This window comes from Acomys russatus, chromosome 1 (assembly GCF_903995435.1).
Source record: "Acomys russatus chromosome 1, mAcoRus1.1, whole genome shotgun sequence".
In the NCBI taxonomy this organism is placed as follows: Eukaryota; Metazoa; Chordata; class Mammalia; order Rodentia; family Muridae; genus Acomys; species Acomys russatus.
Window position 1 is genome coordinate 38,052,346 of NC_067137.1, and position 26,142 is coordinate 38,078,487.

The window sequence follows — 26,142 nt, forward strand, 5'->3', positions numbered from 1 at the left end:
CTGGTAGTCACCTGAGCCTTGTTGAAATGTTCAGATCCTCGGCACCCAATAAATGCCAGGTGTACACATCTGTAATCTCAACTGAACTCCTGGAAGTGGGTGCTAGGAAACAGACAGGACCCTGGGCTTGCTGGCCAGCCAGCCTAAAACAGGAAGTCCTGGGTTCAGTGGTAGACTCTCTCAAAAAAAAAAAAAAAAAAAAAAAAAAGACAGAAAGACACTTGAGTTGAGTCTGGCCTCCACACATAGGTACACATATGTAGATGTCACACACAGAAAGAGTAAAAGCTACATTTCCTAATTAAAAAAAAAAAAAAAAGAGCTATCTTGTTACTAATCTCAACACATAACCTCAGCTCAAGAAGCAATATTCTCTAATCAAGATTATAAAATACTAAAGAAGCCAGATACACACAAGATTCCTATAACCTACTTTGGGAAGCCCTAAAAATGGACACAATCAAAGGCTAACAGAAACTTATTTTTCAAAACTAACACTCCCGCCTCCCCCCTCCCCACATCACCGCTACTATTTTCTTCCATCCCCACCTGGGAAGAGAGCCTCCATCTTGGGGCCTGAAGGAAGCTGATGTGTGAATGCCTGTCACATACTTGTGCTTCACAGATAGTCCCTATGGACTAAAGGGCGTGCTTGTTTCTTAACAGATGATAATGACAAGTGACAAGTAGGCTCATGTGACCACTCAGTTTCCAGCTGGAGTTTACCGTGTATCTGTGATAAAATTGCTAGTGTCTATCCTGAGCTATGATTTGGTTGGGTAATCTACAGAATACCTTTAGTCATTGGCAGACAAGCACAGGGCCTTGTCTGTTTCCTAGCACCTATTTCCTGGTAGTGCGGCTGGGATTACAGATGTGTACACCTGGCACTTATGTAGGTGCCGGGGATCTGAACCCAGGTCCTTATGCTTACACTGGGCCACCTCTCCTACCCCCAGAGTTTCTATTGCTGTGATGAAGTGCCATGACCAAAAGCAACTTGGGGAGGAAAGGGTTTGTATTTCAGTTTACAATCACACAGCCCAGCCCATCACGGGGAGAAGTCAAGGCAGGAACCAGGAGACAGCAGCTGGTGTGGGGGCCATGGAGGGTGCTGCTTACTGGTGTGCTCAGTTTTCTCTCTTGTACCATTAGGACCTCCTGCCCAGGGGTGACCCCACCCACAGTGGGCTGGGCCCTCTCACAGGAATCATTAAGACAATTCTCCATGTGCATAAAATAGATTTAAACACACATACATGTCTGTGCAGGCAAGTAAAAAGAGTACTGTTTGAGAAATGAAAGAGATAGCAGGAGGGTGATGGTAGCAGCAGATATAAGGAAAGCACAAAAACATCCTAAAGAAACATTGTACATGCTTATGAAAGAAATTAATAACTAAAAAAATAATTATAGAAAGAAGTTGAGAAGAAGTAAAACTGGGTGTGCTGGTTGGTTTTTTGTTTTAGAGGTCTTTTTTTTCTTTGTTTTTTGTTTTGTTTTAGCAGACTTAATTTACTTTATTTTTCTTGTATAAACACCCCTATGTGGTAGCCACAGCTGGAGTCTGGGTCCTCTGAACAGAGACTCTGGTGTGGGTTTTTTACAAGATGATCAGTAAATTCTTGATAAGGAGACTTGTTGAACACAGTCTCTTTCCAGAAGTCAGGGGTCAGGTAGCTGTAGGTCTTAGAGGTGGCATCAAAGGTGGCCTTGGCAGAATTGCCCAGGGTGGCTGTCAGCCCCTGGCTGATATGTAGCAGTCATCAGTGCAAGCCATCATCAGTAGCTTCTTAGGCACAGGAGCAGAGATGATGCCAGTACCTCTGCAGTTAGGGATGAGACCACCAAAACAGAGCCACAGCAGCCTGTCACCTTGCATGGAACAGTGTGTGGCTTGGCGATCTTGTTCGTCCAGTAGCCTCTCCACACAGGGATGATGGAAAGCTTGGCCAAGATGATGGCCCCTTGGATAGCAGTGGCTACCTCCTTGGAGCACTTAGCACCAAGTTCAACGTGACCATTGTAGTCCCCAATAGTAACAAAAGCCTGAACGTGGTTTTCTGGCCAGCCCGTGTCTGCTTCTGCACTGGCGTGATCTTTACAACCTCATCCTTTAGGGATGCACCCAGAAAAAGTCAGCAATCTCTATCTCGGATTCCCTAATGGGCAAGGAGAACAGATAGATCTCTTCCAAGGACTTGATCTTTATGTCCTTAACCAAGTGGCCCATCTTGGTGATGGAGATCCACTCTTTGTCTTCGGCTTTACCTCCATGAACCACAAAGCCTTGGCCAAAACCATGGTCCCTAAGACTGCTGCTGCCAAATCCTCCATGGAGACTGCTTTGGCCTCCTAATCCTGGGCTCCTGGGTCCTCTGGGCCCTCCTGCTGCATTGGTGTCATCTGCCATTAGGTGTTTTCCTGAAGAAATTTTGTTTTAGTTAATAAGGAACCTCCATGTTGCCTTTTGAAATGGTTGCACTAATTCTTACATTCCCACCAGTAGTATATAAGGGGATCCCACCTACCCCCATTTTGTTGGTTTTGGGGGATGTTGTTTTAGTTCTTTGTTTTGTTTTGAAACAGGGTTTTTCTGTGCAGCCCTGGCTATCTTGGAACTCTCTTTGTAGACCAGGCCTGCCTTGAATTTGCATGCCTCTGCTTTCCTGAGTGCTAGGATTAAAGATGTGTACCACCACTGCCCAGCCTTTTTTTTTTTTTTTTAATTAAAAAAAAATTGTGGAGCACGTGGCACAAGCCTATAATCCCAGCGCTCAGGGAGGCAGAGGCAGGTGGATCCCTCTTGAGTTTCAGGCCAGCTTGGTCTACAAAGTTAGTCCAGGATAGCCAAGGCTATACAAAGAAACTCTGTTTTGGAAAAAAAAATTCACTTTACATTCCTATTGCAGCCTCCGGCCTCCTTTCCTCCTAGTCCCACCCTCCCACTCTCTTCTCCCTTTTCCCTCTCTCCTTCTCCTTAGAAAAGAGGAGCCTACCCGCCCCAACCAACCCCTCTCCTATCAAGTCACATCAGACCTAAGTGCATCCTCTTCCACTGAGGCCCAGCAAATGCAGCCCAGCTAGGGAAAAGTGATCCAAAATCAGACAACAGACTACATGCCAGAGACAGCCCCTGCCCCAATTGCTAAGGCACCCACATGAAGATCAAGCTGGCTATCAGCTATATATGTATATGGGATCTAGGTCCAGTCAATGCAAGGTCTTCGGTTGGTGGTTCAGTCTCTATGAGCCCTCATGGACCTCCGTTAGTTGACTTCATTGGCCTTCTTGTGGAGTTCTTGTCCCCTCTGAATCCCTCTATCCTTCCCCCAACTCTTCCACAAGACTCCCTGAGCTCTGCTTAATATTTGGCTGTGGGTCTCTGCCTCTGTTTTGATCTGCTGCTGCGTGGAGCCTCTCAGAAGACAGTTATGCTAGTCTCCTGTCTGCAAGCATAGCAGAGTATAAATAATAGTGTCCGAGGTTGCTCTGTCCCATGGGCTGGGTGTTGAAAGGTTATTAATATTTAATATTGAATTATTATTTTAATAATATTACCAGTTACTCCTTAACCAGCTTTATACCCAAATAACCACACAGAGAGACCAGGATCTATTTAATTAGCCTATAGCACAATGCTGTGCAATAATTACTCCATCTTAAACCTCCATGCTAGTATAGTTTCTTCCTTTTCACATTTCCCACATTATACTTGCTTTTAAATCATCTTCTAGGCCCAGTTCATTTCTCCTGGTGTTTCCTGGTCTTCTCCTCATGGCTCCATCCTGTTCTTCCTCCTCTTTCTCCTCCCCTCATTCATGAGGATGTCCTACCCCATTCTCTGTTATGGTTCAACATTAGCTAGTTGGTTTTTATTGGCAGTAGAGAGAACAAATGGTGACATGTCTACACAAATTTGAGACAGGGGATACTTAGAATAAACATCACAATGCAGTGTCTGAATTGAAACCAGATAATGGGGTGGGGAAATAAGCACTTGAATGAACAAGGGTAAACTGTGCACAGTCCACAAAAACATTACGCCAGCAGGTGGGTCTCAAGTTGGGGCATTGTTTAGCCCTTCTCTCAGCCTTTGCTCCATCTTTATCCCTGCACACCTTGTTGGCAGGGTGAATTTTGGATGGAAGTTTTTGTGAGTGGGTTGGTGTCCCTTTACCTCCACTGGAAGTTCCTCCTTGGCTATAGGAGGTGGCCACTTCAGTCTCTATGTCCCCTGCAGCTAGGAGACTCAGCTAGAGTCATTCCCTTTTCCACCAAGGAGCCTACCCCAGCTAGAGTCATTCCGGTATCCACCAAGGAGCCTACCCATTGAGGCTCTCCAGCTGTCTCAGCAGGGCACCTTCCATCAGTTTCCCTTCTCTCTCCCAACCCTCTCATCTCCCACTCCCCACTCTTCCCCAACCTGATCTCCACCCCTGTTCCCCTTCCCACGCCCTCTCCTACCCAGTTCTCTCTCTTCATCACACTTCCAATATCTATTATATTTTTCCTTCTGAGGGAGATTCAAGCATCCCTTGGATCCTCCTTGTTATTTAGCTTCTTTGGGTCTGTGGATTATAACATGGTTATCCTCTAATATGTGGCTAAAATCCACTTATAAGTGAGTGTATACCATGTGTGTCTGGGTCTGGGTTCCCTCACTCAGGATGAACTTTTCTAGTTCCATCCATTTGCCTGCAAATTTTGTGATTTCCTTGTTTTAATAGTTGTGTAAATGTACCACAGTTTCTCTATCCACTCTTTAGTTAAGGGACAGCCAGGTTGTTTCCAGTTTCTGGCTATTATGAATAAATCTGCTATGAACATAGTTGAGCAGGAATCCTTGTGGAATGGTGGTGCATCTTTTGGGTATACGCCCAGGAGTGGTATAGCTGGGTCTTTAGGTAGAAGTATTCTAGTTTTTGGGAAAAGTGCCAGATTGATTTCCAAAGTGGCTGTACAAGTTTGCATTCTTACAAGAAATGGAGGACTTCTCCTCTCTCCACATCCTCACTAGCATGTGCTGTCACTTGAGCTTTTGATCTTAGCCATTCTGATGGGTGTTAAGAGGAAATCTCAGAGTCTTTTTGATTTGTGTTTACCTGATGGCTAAGGACGCTGAACATTTTTTTAAGTGCTTCTTGGCCATTATCTCTCTGTTGAGAATTCTTGGTTTAGCTCTGTACCCATTTTTAAATTGGATTATTTGGTTTGTTGGTATTTAATTTCTTGAATTCTTTATATATTTTGGATATTAGCCTTTTGTTGGATGAGAGTTGATGAAGATCTTTTCTCATTCTGTAGCCTGCCATTTTGTTCTACTGACAGTGTCTTTTGCGTTACAGAAGCGTTTCAGTTTCATGAGGTCCCGTTTATTAATTGTTGATCTTAGTGCCTGAGCTATTGGTGTTCTGTTCAGGAAGTTGTCTCCTGTGCCACTGAGTTTAAGGCTATTACCCATTTTTTTCTATAGATTTAGTGTATCTGGTTTTATGGTGAGGTCTTTGATCCACTTGTACTTAAGTTTTGTGCAGGATGATAAATATGGATCTATTTGTATGCACCTATAGCCATGGTCACTAGATGTCAAATTCAGGCTATTTTCTTTCAATATAAATAAATATGTTGTTTTATTAATCTCAGATCTGCTTGACTTTAATCCGCATAATTAATTGTACATATTTATGAGGGATGATCTTTTACTTAAGTACAAATGTGCAGTGTGTGATCAAATGGGGTAATTAACATGTCTATCTCTGTGTTGGGAAGATGGAAATCCTCTCTACTATCTGTTTTCAGACGCTCAGTTCTTGTTCCTGATAGCTGCCCTGCTGTGCACTAGACAGTCAGAAGCCCTCGCTCAGCCTCTGGCCATCACTGTTCTACTCTGGACCCTTGAGCTTTCACAAAGGAGAACAGCCCATGTTCTCTTCCTGAGGCTGACTGCCTTCCCTTTAACTCCATGCCATCTCGCTAGTCTAAGTTGCTGCAATTACAGACTCCCATTCTTTATGGCTGAACATACCCTGCTGTGGCTATAGACCATGTTTTCTTACCAGTTTGTTAATAGACCCCTCAGTAGGCTCCACTCCTGGGCTACAGTGAGCTGTACTGCAGGAAGTGTGTGTGTGTAGCAGATTTCTTTTCTTGTGGGTGCACTCTACAGTGTGACTTGCGGACTCAAACAGTAAACATTTAGGATTTAGGATTTGGTGTTTTCTTTTGCTGTTTGTTTTCCAGCCAGGCACTTTCATTGTAGCAAAGACTGGCAACCTCAAACCCACTGTCTTCCTGCCTCAGTGTCCCGAGTGCCACTACACCAGCTTCCGTTTCGAATTCCATGATGACTATTACAGTTTACATTGCCATGACTAAGTGGATGAGATCAGATCAATAGTTGGGATTTGTTTTAGTTTGTTAGTTTTTTGGTTTTTGTTTGGTTTTGGTTTTGCCCTTTTTTTCTTGGAGGGGGCATGTTGGTTAATATTTTGCTGCTGCTGTTGTTATCTCCTCCCTGTACCATTTTATAGAAGAGAAAGAAAAAATGTTTCTGTCTTTTTAGTAAGAGTCATGCATACTGAAGCAAGATATTTTCCACTGGGTTTTCCTTTGTATTTCTGTCTTATCTTTTGGTGTTTTGTTTTTTGTTTTGTATTTGAGACAGGGTTTCTCTTGTAGTCCTGGCTGTCCTAGACTCACTTTGTAGACTAGGCCATCCTCAAACTCACAGAGATCCGCCTGCCTCTGCCTCCCGAGTACTGGGATTAAAGGCGTGCACCACCAGGCCCGGATTTCCTTTGTATTTCTTGGCAGCTGGTGGTGTTGAATGCTTTTCATGCATGTGTTGCTCATTTGTACATCATTTGAAATGTTTTGTCCAAATCACTTGCCCATTTTAAAATTGGTTTAATCTACAATATTCTGCTATTTCCTTAGTTGCCCAGGCCTTTGATGTCATAGTCAATAACCAAAAAAAAAAAAAAAAAAAAGAAAGAAAGAAAGAAAGAAAGAAAATATTTCTTCCAACTAATGCCCTGAAGCATTTTCTTTTGTTTTCTTCTAGAGTCTTCATAGTTTTAGGTCATATCTTTAAGCCTTTGATCCACTTTGAGTTGGTTTCATTTGGTTTGGTTGTTGCTTATGGTAAGAAATAAAAGTCTGGTTACATTTTTATCTCCTTTCCCTTTTTCTTTTTGTTATATGAGTCTCCAGTTTTCTGGGGGCAATTTATTAGTAACTGTCCTTTCCCTACCATTTGTTTCTGGCATCTCTGTCAAAAACCAGTTGGCTGTTCTTCATGAATTCATTCTGGAGTCTCTGCTTTCATGCACTGGTCTTTGTGCATATTTTTCTGCCATTACTGTAGTTGCTATTGATTTGTAGCACATTTTGAAGTCAGGTATTAAAATCCTAACAGTTTTGTTCCTGTTCTTAGTGTTGCTTTGGTTATTGAGTCTTTGTGGTTCCATACAAGTTTAGGATGTTTGTTTGTTTTTTCTATTTGTATAAAGACTATCACTGGTATTTGATAGGTATTGCATCGGATATAGCTCACATTGGGTCACTTTGGGTTGTATGGACATTTAATGATTTCTTTCAGTCCACAAACATGGGTTGTCATCTCCCACCCCACCCCTTTTGGTGTTCTTTTCAATCTCTCCCATCAGTCTTTCAAAGTTTTTATTATGGAGTTCTATAATCTCTTGGTTTATTCTTCCTGAGGCATTTGCATTGTAGCTCCCAGGCTGCTTCCTTGGCTTTCTGATAATTATTGGCACATAGAAATGCTACTAACTCTTGCATATTGATCTTGTGTTCTGCAAATTTATTGAATTCATTCATTTGTTCTGATTTTTTGGTGGGATCTTTAGGCTTTTCTATATGTCATGTGACAATAGGACGGTTTGATTTCTTCTTTCCTATTGAATGCTTTTTCTTTCTCCGCCTTGTCCAGTTGTTTTGTCTAGGACTGCTTACATACTTACTAGGAGAGGTGGGAGTGGGCAGCCTCGTCCTGCTCCAGATCTTCCAGGAGATGTTTTCAACATTGCTGCCTTTAGTTTGATGTTAGCTGTGGGTTTATCATAACGCCTTAATAATGTAGACGTGTGTATGTTCCTTATATACCTGAGTTGGCTAGAGCTATATCACGAAGGGGTGTTGAATTTTATTGAATGCTGTTTCTGTTTACAGACACACTGGTTTTTTTCCCCTTCACCCTGTTGGTGCAGTGTGTCACACTTACTGTTTGTATGTGTGGAACTGTCTGTCCCCAGAATGAATCCACCCAATTGTGCTGTACAACTCTAACGTGCTTGGACTCAGCTTGCTGGCATTTTGTTGAGAAGTTTTGCATCTTTGCTCATAGTGACATTGACCTGTAATTTTCTTTCTGTTCTTCTCATCTTGTCTAGTTTTGGTGTCAGGTGATGCGGTGCTCATAGACTTTTACCTCTTCCAAATTTTTGGAATTGTGTGAGAATAATTCAAGTTAGTTATTTAAAAGTTTGGTAAACTTCAACAGTGAAGCTTTCCAGTGTCCTGGACTTACCTTCTTACAAGAATTTTTAATACTGATTCAGTTTTGTTGTTTCCTGTCTTTTTAGGTTGTCTGTTGCTTAATGCTGGAATCTTGGGAGGTTGTGTTAGTTCAGGAATGGACCATTCCTTCTTGGTCTTCTAATCTGTTGGCAAGAAGTTGTTCACAGGAGTCCCTAATGCAGTGGATCTCAACCTGTTAGTAGCAACCCCTTTGGAGGTCGCCTAAGACCATCTGCAGATCAGATATTTACATTACAATTCATAATGGTAGCAAAATCACAGTTATGAAGCAGTGATGAAAATAATTTTATGGTTGGGGTCAGTCACTACCACTTGAGGCACTTGGTCACGACTCAGCTTGATCCAGGTTGAGAACCACTGCCCTAATGCTTCTTGTAGTAGTTATTCCCAGAGTCCCTGGTGCTACTTGTGTTTCTTTGGTGTCGGTTGTAATGTCTTCCTTTTGTCTCCTCTTTTATTTGAGGTTTCCTTCTGTTTACTTCTTTGTCTAACTAAATGTTTGTTTACAAGGTTTTTAAATCTCTTAAAAAATCACTTTCCCCCCTTTTTCAGGGTGAGTAGCGTCAAGAATAATGGTGCTTGCTTGTTATCCAAGAATTTGGGAGGCTGAGGCAGGAAGATCAAGAGTTTAAAGCCACCAGCCCAGGCTCAGTCTCAAAACTAAACCAAATTAATAACAACCCTTGTTTGTTTTATTGATTTCCTTCCCTCCCCCCCAACCCCCCCCCCCCCCCCCCCCCCCCCCCCCCAGTGCTGAAAATCTAACACAAAGCCTTCTCTGTGCCCTGGTGTTTCCCAGTGATTAGTGTTGTAGTTTTCACGGGCCTTGGGTGGTTTGTTTCTACATATCAGCACTAAGCTGAAGGCTTGATTCAGTACCCTTGCACAGATCTCTGCTTCTGTTGTTAATTTGATTGTTTTTTGTTTTTTTAAGGGCTATGGTTTTACTTTTACCATGCTAGGGATTAACCCTTCAACCTCATGTGTGTCAGACAAGTGTTCTGCTACTGAGCTGTATCTCTAGGTCTCTTGGGTCTACACCCTGTGGGTCTTCTGGTGTCTGTTGTTCTTTTCAGCAGATTCCTCACACTATATACTAGGCAGGCCTTGAACTCAAAGCATAATATTCTCTGTACTCATTCATATTATCACAAATAGTGGAATTTTCTTTTCTTTTAAAGTTAAATGTGTTTGTTTTAATTCCACTTATGTTGCTCGATAAAATATGCTAATAACAAACCATTTAGAGAAGCAAGTGTTTGGCTTACATTTTCAGGGTATAGTCTGCCACTGTGGAAAAGTCACAGTGACAGAAGCGTGAAGCAGCTCTTCATATTACATCTGTAGTTGGGAAATGAGAGAAATAAGTGCATGCATGCTTCTTGCTTATTTACTTGTTGTACTCAGCTGGATTTCTCTACTCTTTTATAGTTCAGGACCCTTTGTCTAGGGAATGGTGCCATCCACAGTGGACTGAGTCTTCCCAAATCAATTAACTTAATTAAGACAGTCTCTCGCCGGGTGTTGGTGACACATCTTTAATCCCAGGATCTCTGTGAGTTCAAGGACAGCCAGGTCTACAGAGCGAGCTCCAGAACATCCAAGACTAAACAGAAAAACCTGTCTCAAAAAACAAACAAACAAGACAGTCTGTCGTAGACATGCCCACAGGCCAGGCCAATGTGGATAATCCCTCATTAAGGCTCTTCCTAGATTCTAGGCTACATAAAGTTGACATTAAAACTGACCATCACACTCTACTTCTTGTCATCTGGACACACCAACATTCCTTTAAACCATAAGCTTTCATATCTCATCCCTAAAGTCTCAAAATTTTAATATAATGTAAAATGTAGCCCAACTTTAAAAGTCCAAAGTCTTTTAACTGTGGGCCACTGAAAAATTAAAAACAATTTATATACTTTCAATATATGATGACACAGGGTAGTCTTATTCCAATCATGAAAAATCATGACATCACAGGGAACAATCAAATAAAAACAAAACCAAAATCCAGCAGGCATCACATCCTACAGCTCAGTGGTTAGCATCTGGGCTTGTCTCCTGGCCTTGAAGGAACCTAGGCAGCCCCGCCCTTCAGCTCTGCCGTTTGGAACACTCAGCTTCTCTTCTGGGATTGGGCCAGTCCTGCTCTACATCTACAACTCTCTGGGTGTCTATCCCTTGCTTCTCACATCTCCAGTGACCTGAGGTCTCCATTGTGAGGCTTTACCTTCACTATTGGCCTCTTAGTGCCTCTTTGCAGGGACTCTGATCCCGCTCCACAGTGCCAACCTCAGCTGCTCTCTGTGAGCAACTAAATCTTGCATATTCCATGTCTTCAAAACTAGTGCCATAGGCTGGGCAGGGTGATGCACACCTTTAATCCCAGCACTTGCGAGGCAGAGACAGGTGGATCTGAGGCCAGCCTGGTCTAGATAATGAGTTCCAGGACAGTCAGAGCTACACAGAAAAACCCTGTCTTGGGGGTAGGGAGAAGAAGAAGAAGTACCACCAAGTGCATCCTGTGCCTTTGGAGGTCAGAAAAGGGCATTAGCTCTCCTGAAACTGAAGTTACAGATTATGATTGTGAGCTGCCATGTGGGTGCTGTGATCTGTGAGAGCAGCCAGTGCTTTAACCACGGAGCCATCTCCAGCCCAGAGCCTTTTCCTTTAATATATTTTCATTACATTTATTTGAGTGGCTGGGCACTGCACCATGGTGCTCATGTGGAGGTCGGAGGACAAATTACAGGAGTTGGTTCTCTCCTTTTCTCTCGTTGGTCCTGGGATCACTCTGAGCTTATTAGACTTGATGGCAAGCTCCTTTTCCCTCTAATGCATCTCACTGGCCTTCTTGGAGAGCTTTAGAAAGTAAACATTCTTTGAGAAATGGTCTTAGATTTATAGGAAAACCACAATTCTAAAAACAGTCCAAAGAACATCCACAGTCTGACCTTTATTCATATTCACCTAGTGTTAGCATTGTGTTCTTTTAGGAAGCACTGGTGCTGCTGTCTCTGTCTACCTGCGTGGCTGCATAGTTCTCCTTCTGAGTCTCGGAGGGAGTTACAGCCATGGCTTCTTGCTTCTTGCACACTTTCCCTAAGACTAAGACTATTCTGTTTCATGCTGCAATTTACTTACCAATTTTTATTCTCTTAAGAACTGTCGTGTAGCTGTGCCATAATTTAAGTAGCTTTCTGTTGATACAAGCTTTGTGTTTGGGAAGAAAAGGCTACAGAAAGCAGCTAGCTAACAACAAAATTAAAACTAAAAGACATTTAAATGTCTAAAATAGGAAAATCGATAAAACATGCTAAATTTGTATCGACTATATTAAACAAATGTAGAAATGAATAGGTAAGTGAGTGAATCTAAGAAACACATTGAATTTGGAAAGCAAGATTCAGGAAAGTCTATATAAAGGGATCTCATTTTGTTAGTGTAAGTTATTGGTGATTCTGATTCAGGGTACCAGGCAGGAGACTACCTCCAGTGGACAGAGGGTTGGGTGGGGGAGGCTCACACTGGAGTCTGTCCATAGTGATGATGTCCTAGTCCCTGAGCGGGTAGTAGGTTCACGGGTGCTCACTTTCCTGTCTACTTCAAAGGTTCTAATACATGAAGAGAGGACTCAAAGCAGTTTATGGTCCCAGCGTATTTCTACATCTTCCATCTCCAGCTATTAGGCAGAAATTCCTTGTGAGTTGGGACTGTGTTTGCTGATTCAGGCCACAAGAGCTGTATGCATGAATGGGCTCAGCCTGTGTGGTTGGTCAAATGATGAGAGATCAATATTAAACTATATATATTTAAACATTGCTTTTGCTCAAGTCATTGTTTTTCCACTCAAATCAGAAATTTCTAGATTGATTCTGATATAATCGTTGTGTAATACATCAGAAGTCCAGTAATCAGTATTATTTAGTTTAAAAAAAAAAGAATTTCATTAATGGAAGTAAATACTGGACGGACATAACCTCTGTTTATATGCCAGGATATCTTAACACTAAAAATCAAGGGTGTGTTGGTATCAGTTGTAAGATAAGTCATCTCGTCAGTTAATGAATGCTCCTTTCCAGGCCTCAGCAGCCCTCAGGCCAGCAGTGCTCAAAAAGGGTGTCCATGAGGGGACATTTTATATTGCTTTTAGGAAAACTGTACCTCACTGCCAAGTGAAACTAGTGATTTCATGTGGATTATCTGTGATTTAGTTTGATCCTGAGCTGTTACACCCCAGTACCCAGTGTGCTCAGCCCAACATTCTCCTCCCTGCACTCCTGGGGAAGAGAGTAGAAACTCCCTTTGCACTTCATACAGACAGGCGTGAATCTGCTGGGGAAAAGGTCTCTCCACTCTTCCAGAGTCAGTACTAAGAAGAAGTCATCTGCTCTGCTGGACACCAGCTCTTAGTTTCTAGTAGTCTGAAGCTGGGACCCAGCTCCAACCACAGTTAGCACGGTCCAGGTTATCCCCAAGTCACCAGCTCCTGCAAGTGGCAAGTCCTCCTTGATCGTCAGCTCCTAATTCTGTGTTTGCTCGCAGGGTTTAGATTTCCTTGTGCAAATATTTCTGAAAAGCTCTCACCCCTGGAGACCAAGGCTGTACTCCATACACACAGCACATTCCCCAGCATGACACCATGAACATAAGAAGTATCTTTTGTTACTACACAGTAAGTGTGTAACTATTAAGATAATTCTAGCAGTCTAAAATTGCCTGCTGAGCTCTTTTATGAATTATAATATATGTGGAATTCATTTTTAATCCTTTCTCCATAAGGAATACATGCTAGGGGCCTTTTTTTTTTATTGTGATAGTTACTTCTTGTCACTTTTCTTGGGATGGAAGCCTTGTAATAAATTTGGATTTACAGGTGCATCCAGAGCTAACCAGTGTGTTCATAGCTGAATTTTAGCTTCACAACAACAGTAGGCAGGGTGCGGCCCGCACTTCTTTAATAGCCGAGCAGGAAGTCAGCTCTGCCGGAGTATTGTAATCTGCTTTATCATGGGAGCATGATGTTGTGTAACAGAAACTCCAGCTTGTCCTCGCCTGTCCTGAAGCATTGCTTCATGGAGGGAAAGAAACTCACTGGAATATTTGTGAAATTCAATTAAAATGCTTTCCCAAGCACTCTGTTTTTAAATGCATGCTGGAACAATTTATCATGGCCTTATGGTCTTTTACAGAACATATTAATTGGTGATTTCTTCAGTTCTAATTAAGTGGATCTGTGTTACTCTAGAGGCCCTGTGTCACATATGTACCAGGTGGAGTAGTGGCCTAACCCAGCCCTTCATTTTTCCCGGAGAAGAGGAAGGCCTGGCCGCTGTGGACCCAGTGTCTTTTTAATAGCCAGGCAGGTCTCCCTTACTGTGTACTTTGCCTCTGCTCACAAAAGTGCATTCACTCCACTATAGTATGTTGAAACTTTTTGATGGAAGCAGCTTTTCCTAACAAAGGGCGCATTTTCTTTCCCTCCTGTGTCTTAGCTTTCCCCACTAAGTCTTGGCTTCTTCAGCAGCTGGAACTCCACTAGAAATGACAAAAGGTACAATTGTGCTCAGAGATGGCCATGAAGATAATGTCACGGGAGTTTGTGTGGGTTCCTGGGGACTGTTTTTCTTCTGTGTTTTCTTCTATTTTTGTTATTTCAGAAGGTTTAACATGACTTAAGAACACCAGGAGCAATCACCCCACTAAAAAAGACTTTAGAACCCTTTTAAATCTTTGTCTGATGGGAGCGGCTTCCTTCCATTTGTTGTTCTGTTAGCTCTTAGGAGGGCCTCTGCCCAGGGAACAGCAGGTCTGAAGTAAACCACTTAGACAGCAGGAATGGAGTGGGGTCCCAAGAGTGGTGGGTGGGTTTTCTTCCAGGCAGGGTAAGCGAGCCTCAGTGTCTGCCTTCAGCACAGTGTGCAGAGCAGGCAGTATGCACATGAAGCTTCATTACTTCCTGTCATCTCCTTTCCTGAGTTGTTGGCACGTTGGCAGCCTTATGTTGTGTCTGTTCCCTTGACTAGCTTGAAGGCAGCATGTCGTCTGCATCTTTGCTGATCCATTTTCCACTCAAGGTTCTGGGTAATGGGGCTGATTGTGAAGCACCATTTGCTACTGGCAAAAATCTTTCAGGTCTCCCAAAAGATGTTAAGCTCAACAGCCAGTCTCTTTCAGGGCCACCCTTTCCACCCAACAGTGAAGCCAGCAGCGGAGCCAATACATTGGCCCTAGCCACACTGGACTGCATGAGATTCAGGCTGGCTGGTGGCTGACAGGCAGGAGGGCAGCCCTGTCTGCCACACCAGGACTCTTTGATATGTTTATAAATAGACACTAGGTGGTATACATATTTCAACCACAGCCCTTGGCAGTGTTTCTAAATCTTCCTCTCAAGATTTAACCATTTGAGCCGGGCGTGGTGGCGCACTTTAATCCCAGCACTCGGGAGGCAGAGGCAGGTGGATCACTGTGAGTTCGAGGCCAGCCTAGTCTACAAAGCGAGTCCAGGACAGCCAAGGCTACATAGAGAAACCCTGTCTCAAAAAAAAAAAAAAAAGAAAAAAAAAAAAAAGATTTAACCATTTTGTTATCATCTAGACGAGCAAGTGTAGATAAAGAAGACACCAGAAAGTCTTTCTGAAGTACAAATGCAGTGCTCTGAGTACTGATAAGCAGTTTTCTCATCTTCCTCCGAACAAGTAGAGAGTAAAGACGGAATGCAGGCTCAGCCAAACCCACTGACTGGCACTCTGCCATGATGATTCATTTTGCCTTGGAGCAATCTTACACCCTTTGTGAAACTAGGTCTCTCTTGGTTGAAAGAAGAAAAGGACTCCTCCAGAGCTGTCAGTCACTGCTCAAGCACCACCAAACGAAGGACTTAGTGGATCAGGTTTAATACACCCCAGTGTTCAAACCTTCCTCTAGATCTGTTCACCATGTCACTCAGCAAAGTCACGTGCGCCCCTTGAGTGTGCTTGTGCAATCTTTTAGAATGCGAACCTGACAGCCTGAGGTCCACCTGAGGGAGAGGAAGGTAAATATGGTGATAATAGGTGCACTCAGCCCCCTCGGTCCCACTGCTCCTTTGGGACAGCGTGAAAAGCCAGCTGGTGGCTTCTTTTCCCCTTCCTCCCAAGACTTAAACATCACCAGAATGTGTGTGCGTGCTTCTCAAGCTTGTACAGTAAAGCCAGCGGAGGATTCCCACCATTCCAGAAGAAAGATGAGGATGGGATGCCGCTGTGGCTTTTGTGCTACTTTTCTTCCCCACTACTGGCATATGTGCTCCGTAGGGGTCCTCAGAGATGCCACAAATCCATTAGAGCATCTTGAACCTTAGTATGCATAAGATGATGGCACATACCTGTCATCCCGGCACTCCGAAGGACGAGGCAGGGGAATTGTGAGGTCTGAGCTAGCCTGAGCTACATAGCAAGTTCTGGGACAACTTGCACTCTTTAGTGAGAGACACTGTCTCAAAAAAAACATTAAATATAATAAATTCTGGAGTGGTTGTTTCACCTGTGTCTCCTCAGACTGTCTTGGGAAATCTGGTTATGAGATCTAAGCAGACGCCTCAGTAATAAGCATCTTGCTAGAGATTCTGGTGGAGTCTTATCTCTCTGTTCCATCCGTCCTTTGCATTCCACACTGTGCCACCAAGAGTTTGTGGTAGTAGGTGAACTACTTATTTAGCACAGAACCTGTCAGTGGGAAGCAAAATGCCTGTGCACCATACTAAACAGGCACAGCTGTGAGCAGGGTCCAAAGCTCTGCCGTGTTAGTACACCATGGCCTCCACTCACCAGTGAGCACATGCTGCACAGAGCTGTGGCTTGTAGGGGACCCTTCCCGTGGCTGGCTTCTGTACATGAGTCTCACCTGGATGTATATGGTAATTACGTGCTGGCTGTCTGAGCCTTAGAATCTTGTGGATATCAGAGGCTGACTCCCCTCTTGGGACTAGGAGCAGTAGGACAAAGGTAAAAGCACTCTGCAGTCCTCCTTTTCTGAACCAGGCTAAGAAGCAGTGCCTGCCTTCAAACAGGCTTTACCGCACTGTCAGTGGGGTTGTGGTGTGTCCATAGTCAGACTACCAAACCCTGTCTCATTGACGCCTCCTCTGAGACAGGAGCGGGGGTTCAGTAGTGACATAGTCTTGACCTCATTTGAGGCACTGAAGGGAAGCCCTTCATCCCACTCTGGGCTCACTGAGTAACAGTCAGATGCACTGAGGGAGGCAGCTACTCTTCTGCTTTTGTTCTGTCATCTGGGAAGAAGGACCTATATCTTAGTGTCACATAGCTAGAGATTGATTTCACGACTCCACCGAAGTATGCTTCCACTGCTAACATGAGCTCAGGGTAACAGTTGAGTAGTATAGATTCATACACGTTGATTTTTAAGAATTGTCATTATAGTTATAAACTAAGGAACACTATTGGCGATTCGCATGTGAGAAGGAGATGAGTTTTTCTGGGATGTTTTAACACAGGAGAGCTGTCCAAGTAGAAATGTGAAACCAGATGTTGAGGTGAAAGCCTAGTGTTACCAACTTGGGTGTTCTCAGGATGGCTGAGAGAGAAGCCCACAACATCTGAGGCACGACTTTTTACTGGGGGTTTGCGCACGCGTGAGGGTGGGTAGATGGGTATGTTTGGGTGTTTTGGGGTGTGGGTGTGTTCAGTGTCTTACTGTAGCCCTGGCTGGCCTGGAATTGTGTAGATCAGGCTGGCTTTGACCTCTCAGAGATGTGCCTGCCTCTGCCTGCTGAGCACTGAGATGAAGGCTGTGCACCATCACACTTGGCTGTTGTGGCGTTGTTGCTGTTGTAGTCAGTACAGTATTCTGTGTTGATGAAATTTATGATCACATATTAGTTTTGTAATCAAACTTAAATGTTGCTGAAATATAATTGTAATTTAAATATGTAGCCATGATGAGAGACTGCTTTAAAAAAATAAATGGAATGGCATTGAATATCATTTAGTCATCTTTTAAAACATTTTGGGTCATTCATAAATTTAAAAATTAGCTCTGTTTAAAAATAAATTTTCCCACTGCATGTACATACAGTATGTTAAGTCCTTAGAGACTCTGAGGTTAATACATTTGTGCAACTGTATTTTGAATAAAGCCGCTACAGTGTTAAACACAGGACAGGTAGTACTGATCATATGTTTCTACTTTGTTGTTGGATTTTTTTTTTCTCTGACTGCTGTAACGTAAGTTTTTGAAATTAAATTGCTTTGAGTAAATTGAAATGTTGTTAATAATAAATTTTTAAAAATTTCGAAGAGTGGTATCTCACTTGTAATCCTATAACTTGGGAGTAAGAGGCAGGGGCGTCACAAGCTTGAAGCTGCGTGGGATACTTGGTGAATGTAGGTCACTTTGGGCTGTAACACAAACCCAAAGCCAAGGTGAGTACTTAAATAGGAAAATGTAAGAGCAGAGTCTAAAATGCCAGATTGAAATTAGGCAAATTTAGAATCTAGATTTTAGTATAAATGAGTAGATTAGCATTATGAGTAATTATTTCCTCCTTGGTTCTTATTTGGAAAGATGGTGGCCAGCTCATGGCCAGCTGTTTCAATTGATGGATCAGCTCTTTGTGTGGTAGTTTTGAAAACCTACTTAGTCGTGTAGTAGCTACCAAATTGCTGCTCATTAACGACCTGTTTGTCAGGAATCTGTCATCTGTAAATCACTTTTTCGAGTGAGGTGTTTATTTTTCTAAGGGGACATGTACTGCTCTAGTGTTTTGCTTGCAGGTAAAAAGTCCCTACTTAATGTCTCTTTCTTACCTTATTTAAAGGGATCAGGGCTGCCACAATCCTGTCAGTGATGCTTAAATTGTCTTAACTTCAAAGACACGCCAGCCTCTCTGCAGACAGACAGAATTCTAAATGGTTTTTTTTTTTTTTTTTGAAGGAAGATTGATGAGAATTTGTTTTCCTTTTTTCTCTTTTAAATTGTCAAATTAGAATAATATCATATAGAATTACTTTATCTCAACATTAAGATTTTAAAAGGCAGAGGCAGGCGGATCTCTGTGAGTTTGAGGCCAGCCTGGTCTACAAAGCAAGTCCAGGACAGACAGGACTACAAGAGAAATCCTGTCTCGAAAAAACAAAACAAAAAACAAAAATTTGACACAGTTGCATGTAGTGTATGCGTTGTGCTGCCGGTTCCTGTTGCGTTCATTGTGAGATACCAAGATCGCCTCATCAGACAGCCGTGCAGTTTCTGGATGCTTGAGCCTTTACAAACACTGTTGTTATACAATGTCTAGCATGCGCATCTCAACAGACTTGCAACAGTTCTGTCAAGAACAGCTTACTGGGGGCCCACCTTCACTAAAACCTGGGGTTTCCTGAAGTCCCGTGAAATACTTGTTAATATCAGTAGGCATATTCATAAGCTTCATGTAGACAAATTATATGGGGGGAAAAGAGGGGAGAAAACACCAGACTTTTCTAAAATTTCAAGGAGGATTGCATATGCCTTTATGTGGAGGACTTTAGTGTGAAGTTGAGCTGAAGACTTTTACCTTGTAGATGTAGAGCTTGGCATTTCCTCCCTCACAGGAGCATAGATAGTAGGTTACCATGGCTGCACTGTTACTGTGATTTGACAATGAATAGGGAAGCACAGAGGAGGAGGAGAGAAGGTTGTGTGTTACAGTGGTTATGACTGTGACTCGATTGACTGATCTGGATACTAAGCCTGCATCCTTGCTAAGGCTGGACAAGACTGCCGCTTGAATTGTGTCTCACCAAGTGTGTCTTTAGCTGAGCCTCAGCTTTCTCTTCCTCCAGGCCTAAGGCGGGAAGTAATGATCTCACTAGATCATGACCAAGGCCAGGATGAGTTTTATGAGCCAAGAACTGTGTGGCATTTTAACATAGAATCACTCTTGTTTAAAACTGTCACATTTGGATAGTAAGGTTATGAGTATTTACCTTTCGTGCTTTTCTCTATAGTCTAATTTTTATTTAATGAATACATAATACTTTTTTTGTGTGTGTGACTGTGTCTCACTAGGTATCCTTGGCTTCCCTGGAGCTAACTATATATAGACCTTGAACTCAGAGAGATATGCCTGCCTCTGCCTTCCAAGGCTGGGGTGAAAAGTGTGCACTGCTGTGCCTAGCCTTATAAATGCACACTACTTTTATTACACTTGTTTATTTGTTTATCTTGTTTCGGGAGGTACAGGTGCCATAGTGCATATGCTATATGGTATATGTGGATCTCAGAGGACAACTTGCCAAAACCAATTCTCCCTTCCACCATGTGGGTCCCAGGATTTGAACTTGGGTCGTCAGGCTTGGTAGCAAGCACTTGCAAGCATTAAACCATCTTACCAACCCACATACTAAATTTTTTTTTCGAGACAGGGTCTCTCTGTGTAGCCTTGGGTATCCTGGACTTGCTTTGTAGACCAGGCTGGCCTCAAACTCACAGCGATCGGCCTGCCTCTGCCTCCGAAGTGCTGAGATTAAAGGCGTGTGCCACCATGCCCGGCTCCCACATACTACTTTTAAAAAGAGATTTCTTTGTGTGTGTATGTGTATACACGTGCACACATGCATGCAGGTGCCCATGGAGACCAGATGAGGGTGTTGGCTCTCCTGGAGCTGGAGTTATGGGTGATTGTGAGCCACCTGATGCAGGTGCTGGGAGCTGATCTTTGGTCTTCTGCAAGAGTGGCAGATACTCTCAGCTACTGTGCCATCTCTCTAGCAGCTTCCCTCCTCCACATATGCCTTTTAAGTCAGAAAACATCCTTAAAATCAGAAGGAAATCTTTTTAGTAACTATGTTGCAAGGATTACTATCTTGATTATGTCTTTTTAAATTTCAGTCATGGCCTGTCTATGAAGACATCTATAAAAACATGATCGAAGTCGCTGTGTTTCTAGACTTGCCTCGTTTCCCAGACATAACTGAAGACTGCTACCTCCATCCCAACACCTTGTGTATGAAATACTTACTGGAGCTCAATCTCCCTGGTGAGCCGTAGGAGCATGGGGAGGCAGCTTGGCTGCTACACTGTGCTAAGCAGAACAGTAGGGCCTTTCTTTCTGACTACTCAAGCACCTGAAGGAGTCTTTAGTCACAGGAGCTTAATTCAAGTGCTTTCCTAAAGTAATTCAGACCGTATTACTTGGTTAAAGGGCCACTACTCAAAAACAGCGTTCTATCTTTGTGCGACTTATCCTTGGGAGAACTCATGTGGCTTCTGTGGCAAGTCGACTCAGTGCCGGCAAAGCAGCAAGTATTTCATGTGGGCTATTGGTGACCTGCATGGAAAAGCTACACTCTGCTTGGTGGAGAACATTAGTACTGCAGAGCAACTTCTAACTAGAAACAAAAATAGTAGCGAAAGGTGATGTCAGCCCTTGAGAGGTCAGGGAGGAAGACCCAGATTTCAAAGCCAGACTGAGCCAGCAAAGAACAATTACGGCAGTCTTGGAGACTACCTTACACGGTGCTTGAGTCCTGGTAACATTCACAAGCTCCAGTTCCCAAAGCCGTGGAGAACAGTGTGGACATCCCCGGGAGTGTTTTAGGGCAGTGAGGACAGTGATGAGAGCCTTAGCCACCTCATGCAGAGCACATGTGTTAGGTAACCCTGATATAGCTTGTGACATGAGCCAGCCCTGAACTTCATACCGGATTAGAAATACAAGAAGTCTGGGACTAGTATTGTCTGCTTGGTTGGGTTTTTTTGTTCGTGGTATTTGTTTTGTTTTGTTGGAGGGGGAGTGTTGAAACAGGGTCTGTCTATGTAGCTTAGAGTTCACTAAACAGACCAGACTGGCCTTGAATTCATGGAGATCCTTCTGCCTCTGCCTCCTGAGCGCTGCTATAGACATCAATTACCATGCGCAGGCTCAAAGTGACTATTGCTGAGTTCTCACAATGCATGCCATTTTTCATTGTTCCTGCTTTATTTTAGATAGCTTATGTTGAATTCCTAGTATGGCAGGTGAGAGAAAGCAGTACAAATTACGATGTGACAATCCCTGTATATTGGAATTCAGATTACAAACCATCAATCTACGTAGGTGTTCTTAGGGGAGCTGCCTTAGCACCGAGACAAGGCTGTGTGGGAAAGCCTGCTGGTGCTGGTGTTACAGAGTCTCCGTACAAACAGTTGGTATAGCTGTGACCTGGGACATGAGAATCAGCTAAGAGAAGCTTGTGGTATGAAATAGGGAAAAGAACTGTTGAGGTAAAGGGACCAAAGAGCTGTGCAAAGCAAAGGCAAGTGGCAGTATAGGCTTTGGAAAACTCTGGGACCTGTTGCAGCTGGGAGCTAACATTTTAATGCGTTCATAAGAGCAGGAGTATGATATGGTTGATTACTCCTAACTGGGGGTGATCAGGAGGGAGCTAAGGACAGTCACTAAGAGGAGGACAGATGGGATGGATGTCATTCAGCACTGACCTGAGTGCTTTAGGCAGGGTAGTTCATGTAATGTTCATAAACCATCAAGAAGATACTGCTGTGGCTCATGCCTCAGTGTGACACATCTGGGGTCACACAGAGCTAGTCCAAGTGACAGGACTCCACACTCTGCTTTTTCCTGAGCCATGCACTCCATGGAGGGAATGAGGTCAGACCCATGCCATTCTGTTAGTCAGGAGAGGCTGTGGTGCGCCTCTGCTGTGGAGGTCAATGAGGGATTTGCTTACTAGCTTAGAGTTTTCAAAGAATACTCATCTGTGTAGTCGTATTTCGTCTCACTCCATTCTCTCATAACCCACTTAACAAGTAAGGAAAGTTATAGTTACGGAGAGCGCCTCATGCCTTTAATCGCAACCCACAGGAGGATCACAACTGTGAGGCAACACAGCAAAACCCTGTCCTAAAAAAAAAGTGAGGAAGCCGAGGTCATGTGACTCTAACGATGCGGCTACTGGTGGAGGAGCCTGAGTACAGGTCCCAGGTTTCAGGTTCTAAGTCTCACATTATTCGGCCTTTTTTTGAGAAAGCAAAGCATCTAGCTTAGAGCTTTTGGAGCCTCCTAGGCTCACTGCTTTCCTGGAGAAGGTTAGTTATCCTTGTAAGGAAGTGAGTGTGTCCTGCTGTAGAGACCAGTGAGGGACATGTATCGGGCATCACAAAGCTGGTGTGTGCCTGTCTGCATGAGACCCAAAGGTGTCCCACACATAAATGTTTTAGGAAGTCAAATAGGACTTGCCAAGATTTGCCCATTACTATTTCCACACAGGCATAATTTTTTTATTTTATTAAAAAATTGCTCTTCAAATTCTTGCATGGTATCATGCTTTAAATAAAAGGTTTCTGGGTAAGGTGTTGGAAGCCTGTAATCCCAGCCTCAACTTCCAGTTGAGGCATGAGAGTCACAAGTTTGAGGCCAACATGAGCTATATATCGAGACCCTGCCTTACAAACAAAGCAGATGTGTAAAGATACCAGATACAGTATAAATATGTACATTACTGTGACCTATTGGCCAAGTAATTTAATTTGTGTTTAATTGTATTATTTTTCAACAGATGAAATGCACAGTTTAACCTGCCAAGTGGTAAAGTTGACTGGAATTGGAGAAGTGGGTTTTCTGACGTTTGATCCTATAGCTAAAATGAAAAGGACAGTTAAATATGATGTGCAGGCTGTGGCTGTCATTGTGGTTGTGTTGAAACTGCTCTTTTTGCTGGATGACAAGTTAGAATGGTAAGTCAATGGCGGTGCCTCTTTACTGCACTGACTCCAGTTTGTAAAAAATGGGGAGGATCATTGCTTCTGCCTGTAATTCAGGATGTAGGAGCTCTGTGTCTTCACAGCAAGATGCGGGGTCTGCTGTGCTGTAGGCGCAGGGGTTTCTGGAGAGCAGTCATGCTACTTGATGACTCCTGTTCCCGAGCTCGCAGCGCTCTCACACCCCCCGCCCCCACGTGACTCCGGTTTTTAAAGCATCACACACTAAAGAACTAGTTTGGCACCGTATCAGGATGCCTTTAGGCTCTGGCACCACATCTCAGAGATTATTTTAGATCACAAAGGTGCTCTGCAGTGTTACCCTCCTGAAAGTCACAGGGAATGCAGATCTTCAGTGTCTTCTTCCACAACAGTAATTGCCTCTCCAACTTTGGTGCTTTCTCCTCAGAATTCAAAACTAACTGTCCAAGCTGGCTATGGTGGGCCACACCTTTAATCCCAGCACTCAGGAGACAGAGGCAGGCAGATCTCTGTGAGTTCAGGTTAGCCCGGTCCACAAAGAGTTTCAGGCCAGCTGGGGCGACACAGTGAGACCCTCTCTCAAGAAACCAAAATAGCCAGGCGTGGTGGCGCATGCCTTTAATCCCAGTACTCGGGAGGCAGAGGCAGGCGGATCGCTGTGAGTTCAAGGCCAGCTTGGTCTACAAAGCGAGTCCAGGATGGCCAAGACTAAAAAAAAAAAAAGAAAGAAAGAAAGAAACCAAAATAAAATTAAAAATAAACTGTCCAGACAAATGACATCTGAAGACGTTGCCTTGTGTGCTGTCACCTCTAGGTCTTACTCGGATCTTGCTGAAGCGTATAACGAAGGACACAGAGAAGGTACTTGGATGTTTTTATTTGTCAAATGCGAAGTGGTTGTAAACGATGGACTAGAGGTAGTCAGCATGGAGGAAACGACGATGGCGCACATACGTGAGTCTGTGCGCACAGGCTGGCCACATGCTGACTTTTCCATCTCTAGATCTAGCTGGTGTCTGTGGCTACCAAGAAACTTGGGTGACTTCTGTGTTCACGACCCATCTGTTGCTCTTGCTTGCTGCTCACTAGCCAGACCAGACCATGAACTTTCCCAACAGCTCAGTTTCCTCGGCTGCCTGGGCTGACTCCTCTACATGAAGTGCTCTTTTCTTCACATCCTCACAGCCCTTCAGACTGAGCAAGTGCCTCTTCATTCCCTTGTGAGCACTGTTCGGCCTGTTCTCCACAGCCACTCACTGCACACCAGTTCCTCCTTTCTAAAGCCAGAGCTGATCATACCTGCCACCATTGCTGCCGGATATTTAGTTGTAAGTAATGGCCTAAGTGCATCTGTCCCTGTAGACTGCCGGAGTTTGTAGACTCTGAGATGATGCACTTTGTAAGTAGACAGATAGTTGCTATGTAGTGAGCACAGGGCTTTGTGCATGCCTAAGCCAGCTCTCTTCCACTGAGCCCCTTTTTGCTTTTTTTAAAGACAAGGTCTCACTAAATTGCCCAGGTTGGTCAGTGTCACTTTGTACTTGACTTAAGATCCTCCTGCTTCACCGCCCCCCCACCCCCCGCCACTAGCTGGGTTACACTCCAGTGTACCAGCCTCAGTTCGTATTTGCTTCTAGAAAGTTTATCTCATGTGGAACAGAGTCACTGGCCCAAGAATAACTCAGTGAAGTTTTGTGTCTCTATGAATTCCTAAATTCAGGTGCAGTTCCTGTTTGTTCATTAGTTTTAGGAGTTTGGGTTTAATATTCTCAGTTCGTGTATTTTCTATAATATATATGAAGTAAAACACTTCCTACTGCCCTTGCTTACAGTAACACATGCATAGGGCTGGTCTGGGTGTCTTCTGACATTCCTTCAATGCTAGAGGTGATGACAGTTATGGAGACTGTGGCTGTGAGTGTACTCTGACCTGTCAGTGAGTCTCCCACCAACAGCACAAGGATTGTGCTTCCTGCTCTCCAGTGGACCATGCCTGCATCCCCTTCGCCACTCACTTATGAGGAGACTGGGGATCAAAGAACCTTGAGCTGACTTCATGTTAACTGTCTTCTGCCCTGACAGTTCTTTGGGTTGTTTCCTTTCTGGCTGTAGAGCCTATAAGACTGTATTGATTGGTTATATTGGCCATTTGAAAAGATTTATAATTAGACATTAGAGAGGCCATTCTTATTAGAGGATAATGGAGAGTAATCCTGTTATACCTGCCACGGCTGAGTCTGTTGTTTCTCCAGCCTGTGTCTCAGCACACTCCAGCTCTGCACTGCGGTCCACTTTCTTCCTCATGGGCAGAATGTCTGAATTAGGAGTAGGAACAACAGAAGTGGGTCCTGAGGAGATGGAACCACTCACACGGTTATCAGTCATTTTCTTCCCAACACAGTGGCGGATGTATTGGAGTAGTGCCAGGGGCTGGGCTGCATGTGCTGGGTGTGGGAATTGGGGAAGAGGGTTGGCTGTGTGGCAGCTAGCAAAATGTGTGAGCCCTTCTTGAGGAAGCAGCAAATCCATAAGAGCCAAGGAGAGACATGGGAAAAGACAGTTTCAGGACAGTTGTGGCCGCACCTTACAGGAGAGAGTAACAATGGTTCTGAGAGCATTGTGTAAATATCCTATTCAGGAAAAAACTCGGATGTGAAAAACAGGTGTGGTTTTAATGTGATAGATTCCACTACTAAACACGGATTTCATTTCTTTCAGATAAGCCACAGTTTAATTTCAGAAAATGGTACCAAGTTATGAAGAAAGCTTTTGATGAGAAAAAACAAAAACGGGAAGAAGCAAGGGCCAGGTATGTCCTCTGTCCTCTGTCCCCTACTCTGTGTCCTCTGC

General features: G+C 43.7%; 1 protein-coding gene and 1 pseudogene across 1 annotated transcript in view; one reads left to right on the plus strand and one right to left on the minus strand.

The window, feature by feature from the left end:
- Taf1b (TATA-box binding protein associated factor, RNA polymerase I subunit B) overlaps positions 1–26,142 on the plus strand; it is a 59,541-nt gene that overhangs the window by 27,541 nt on the left and 5,858 nt on the right. The window contains exons 9-12 of the mRNA XM_051156899.1: positions 20,443–20,590; positions 23,109–23,286; positions 24,107–24,153; positions 26,011–26,101. Coding sequence (XP_051012856.1) covers positions 20,443–20,590; positions 23,109–23,286; positions 24,107–24,153; positions 26,011–26,101 — 464 coding nt within the window. The remainder of the gene's footprint in view (positions 1–20,442; positions 20,591–23,108; positions 23,287–24,106; positions 24,154–26,010; positions 26,102–26,142) is intronic.
- LOC127187804 (40S ribosomal protein S2-like) lies at positions 1,544–2,413 on the minus strand (annotated as a pseudogene).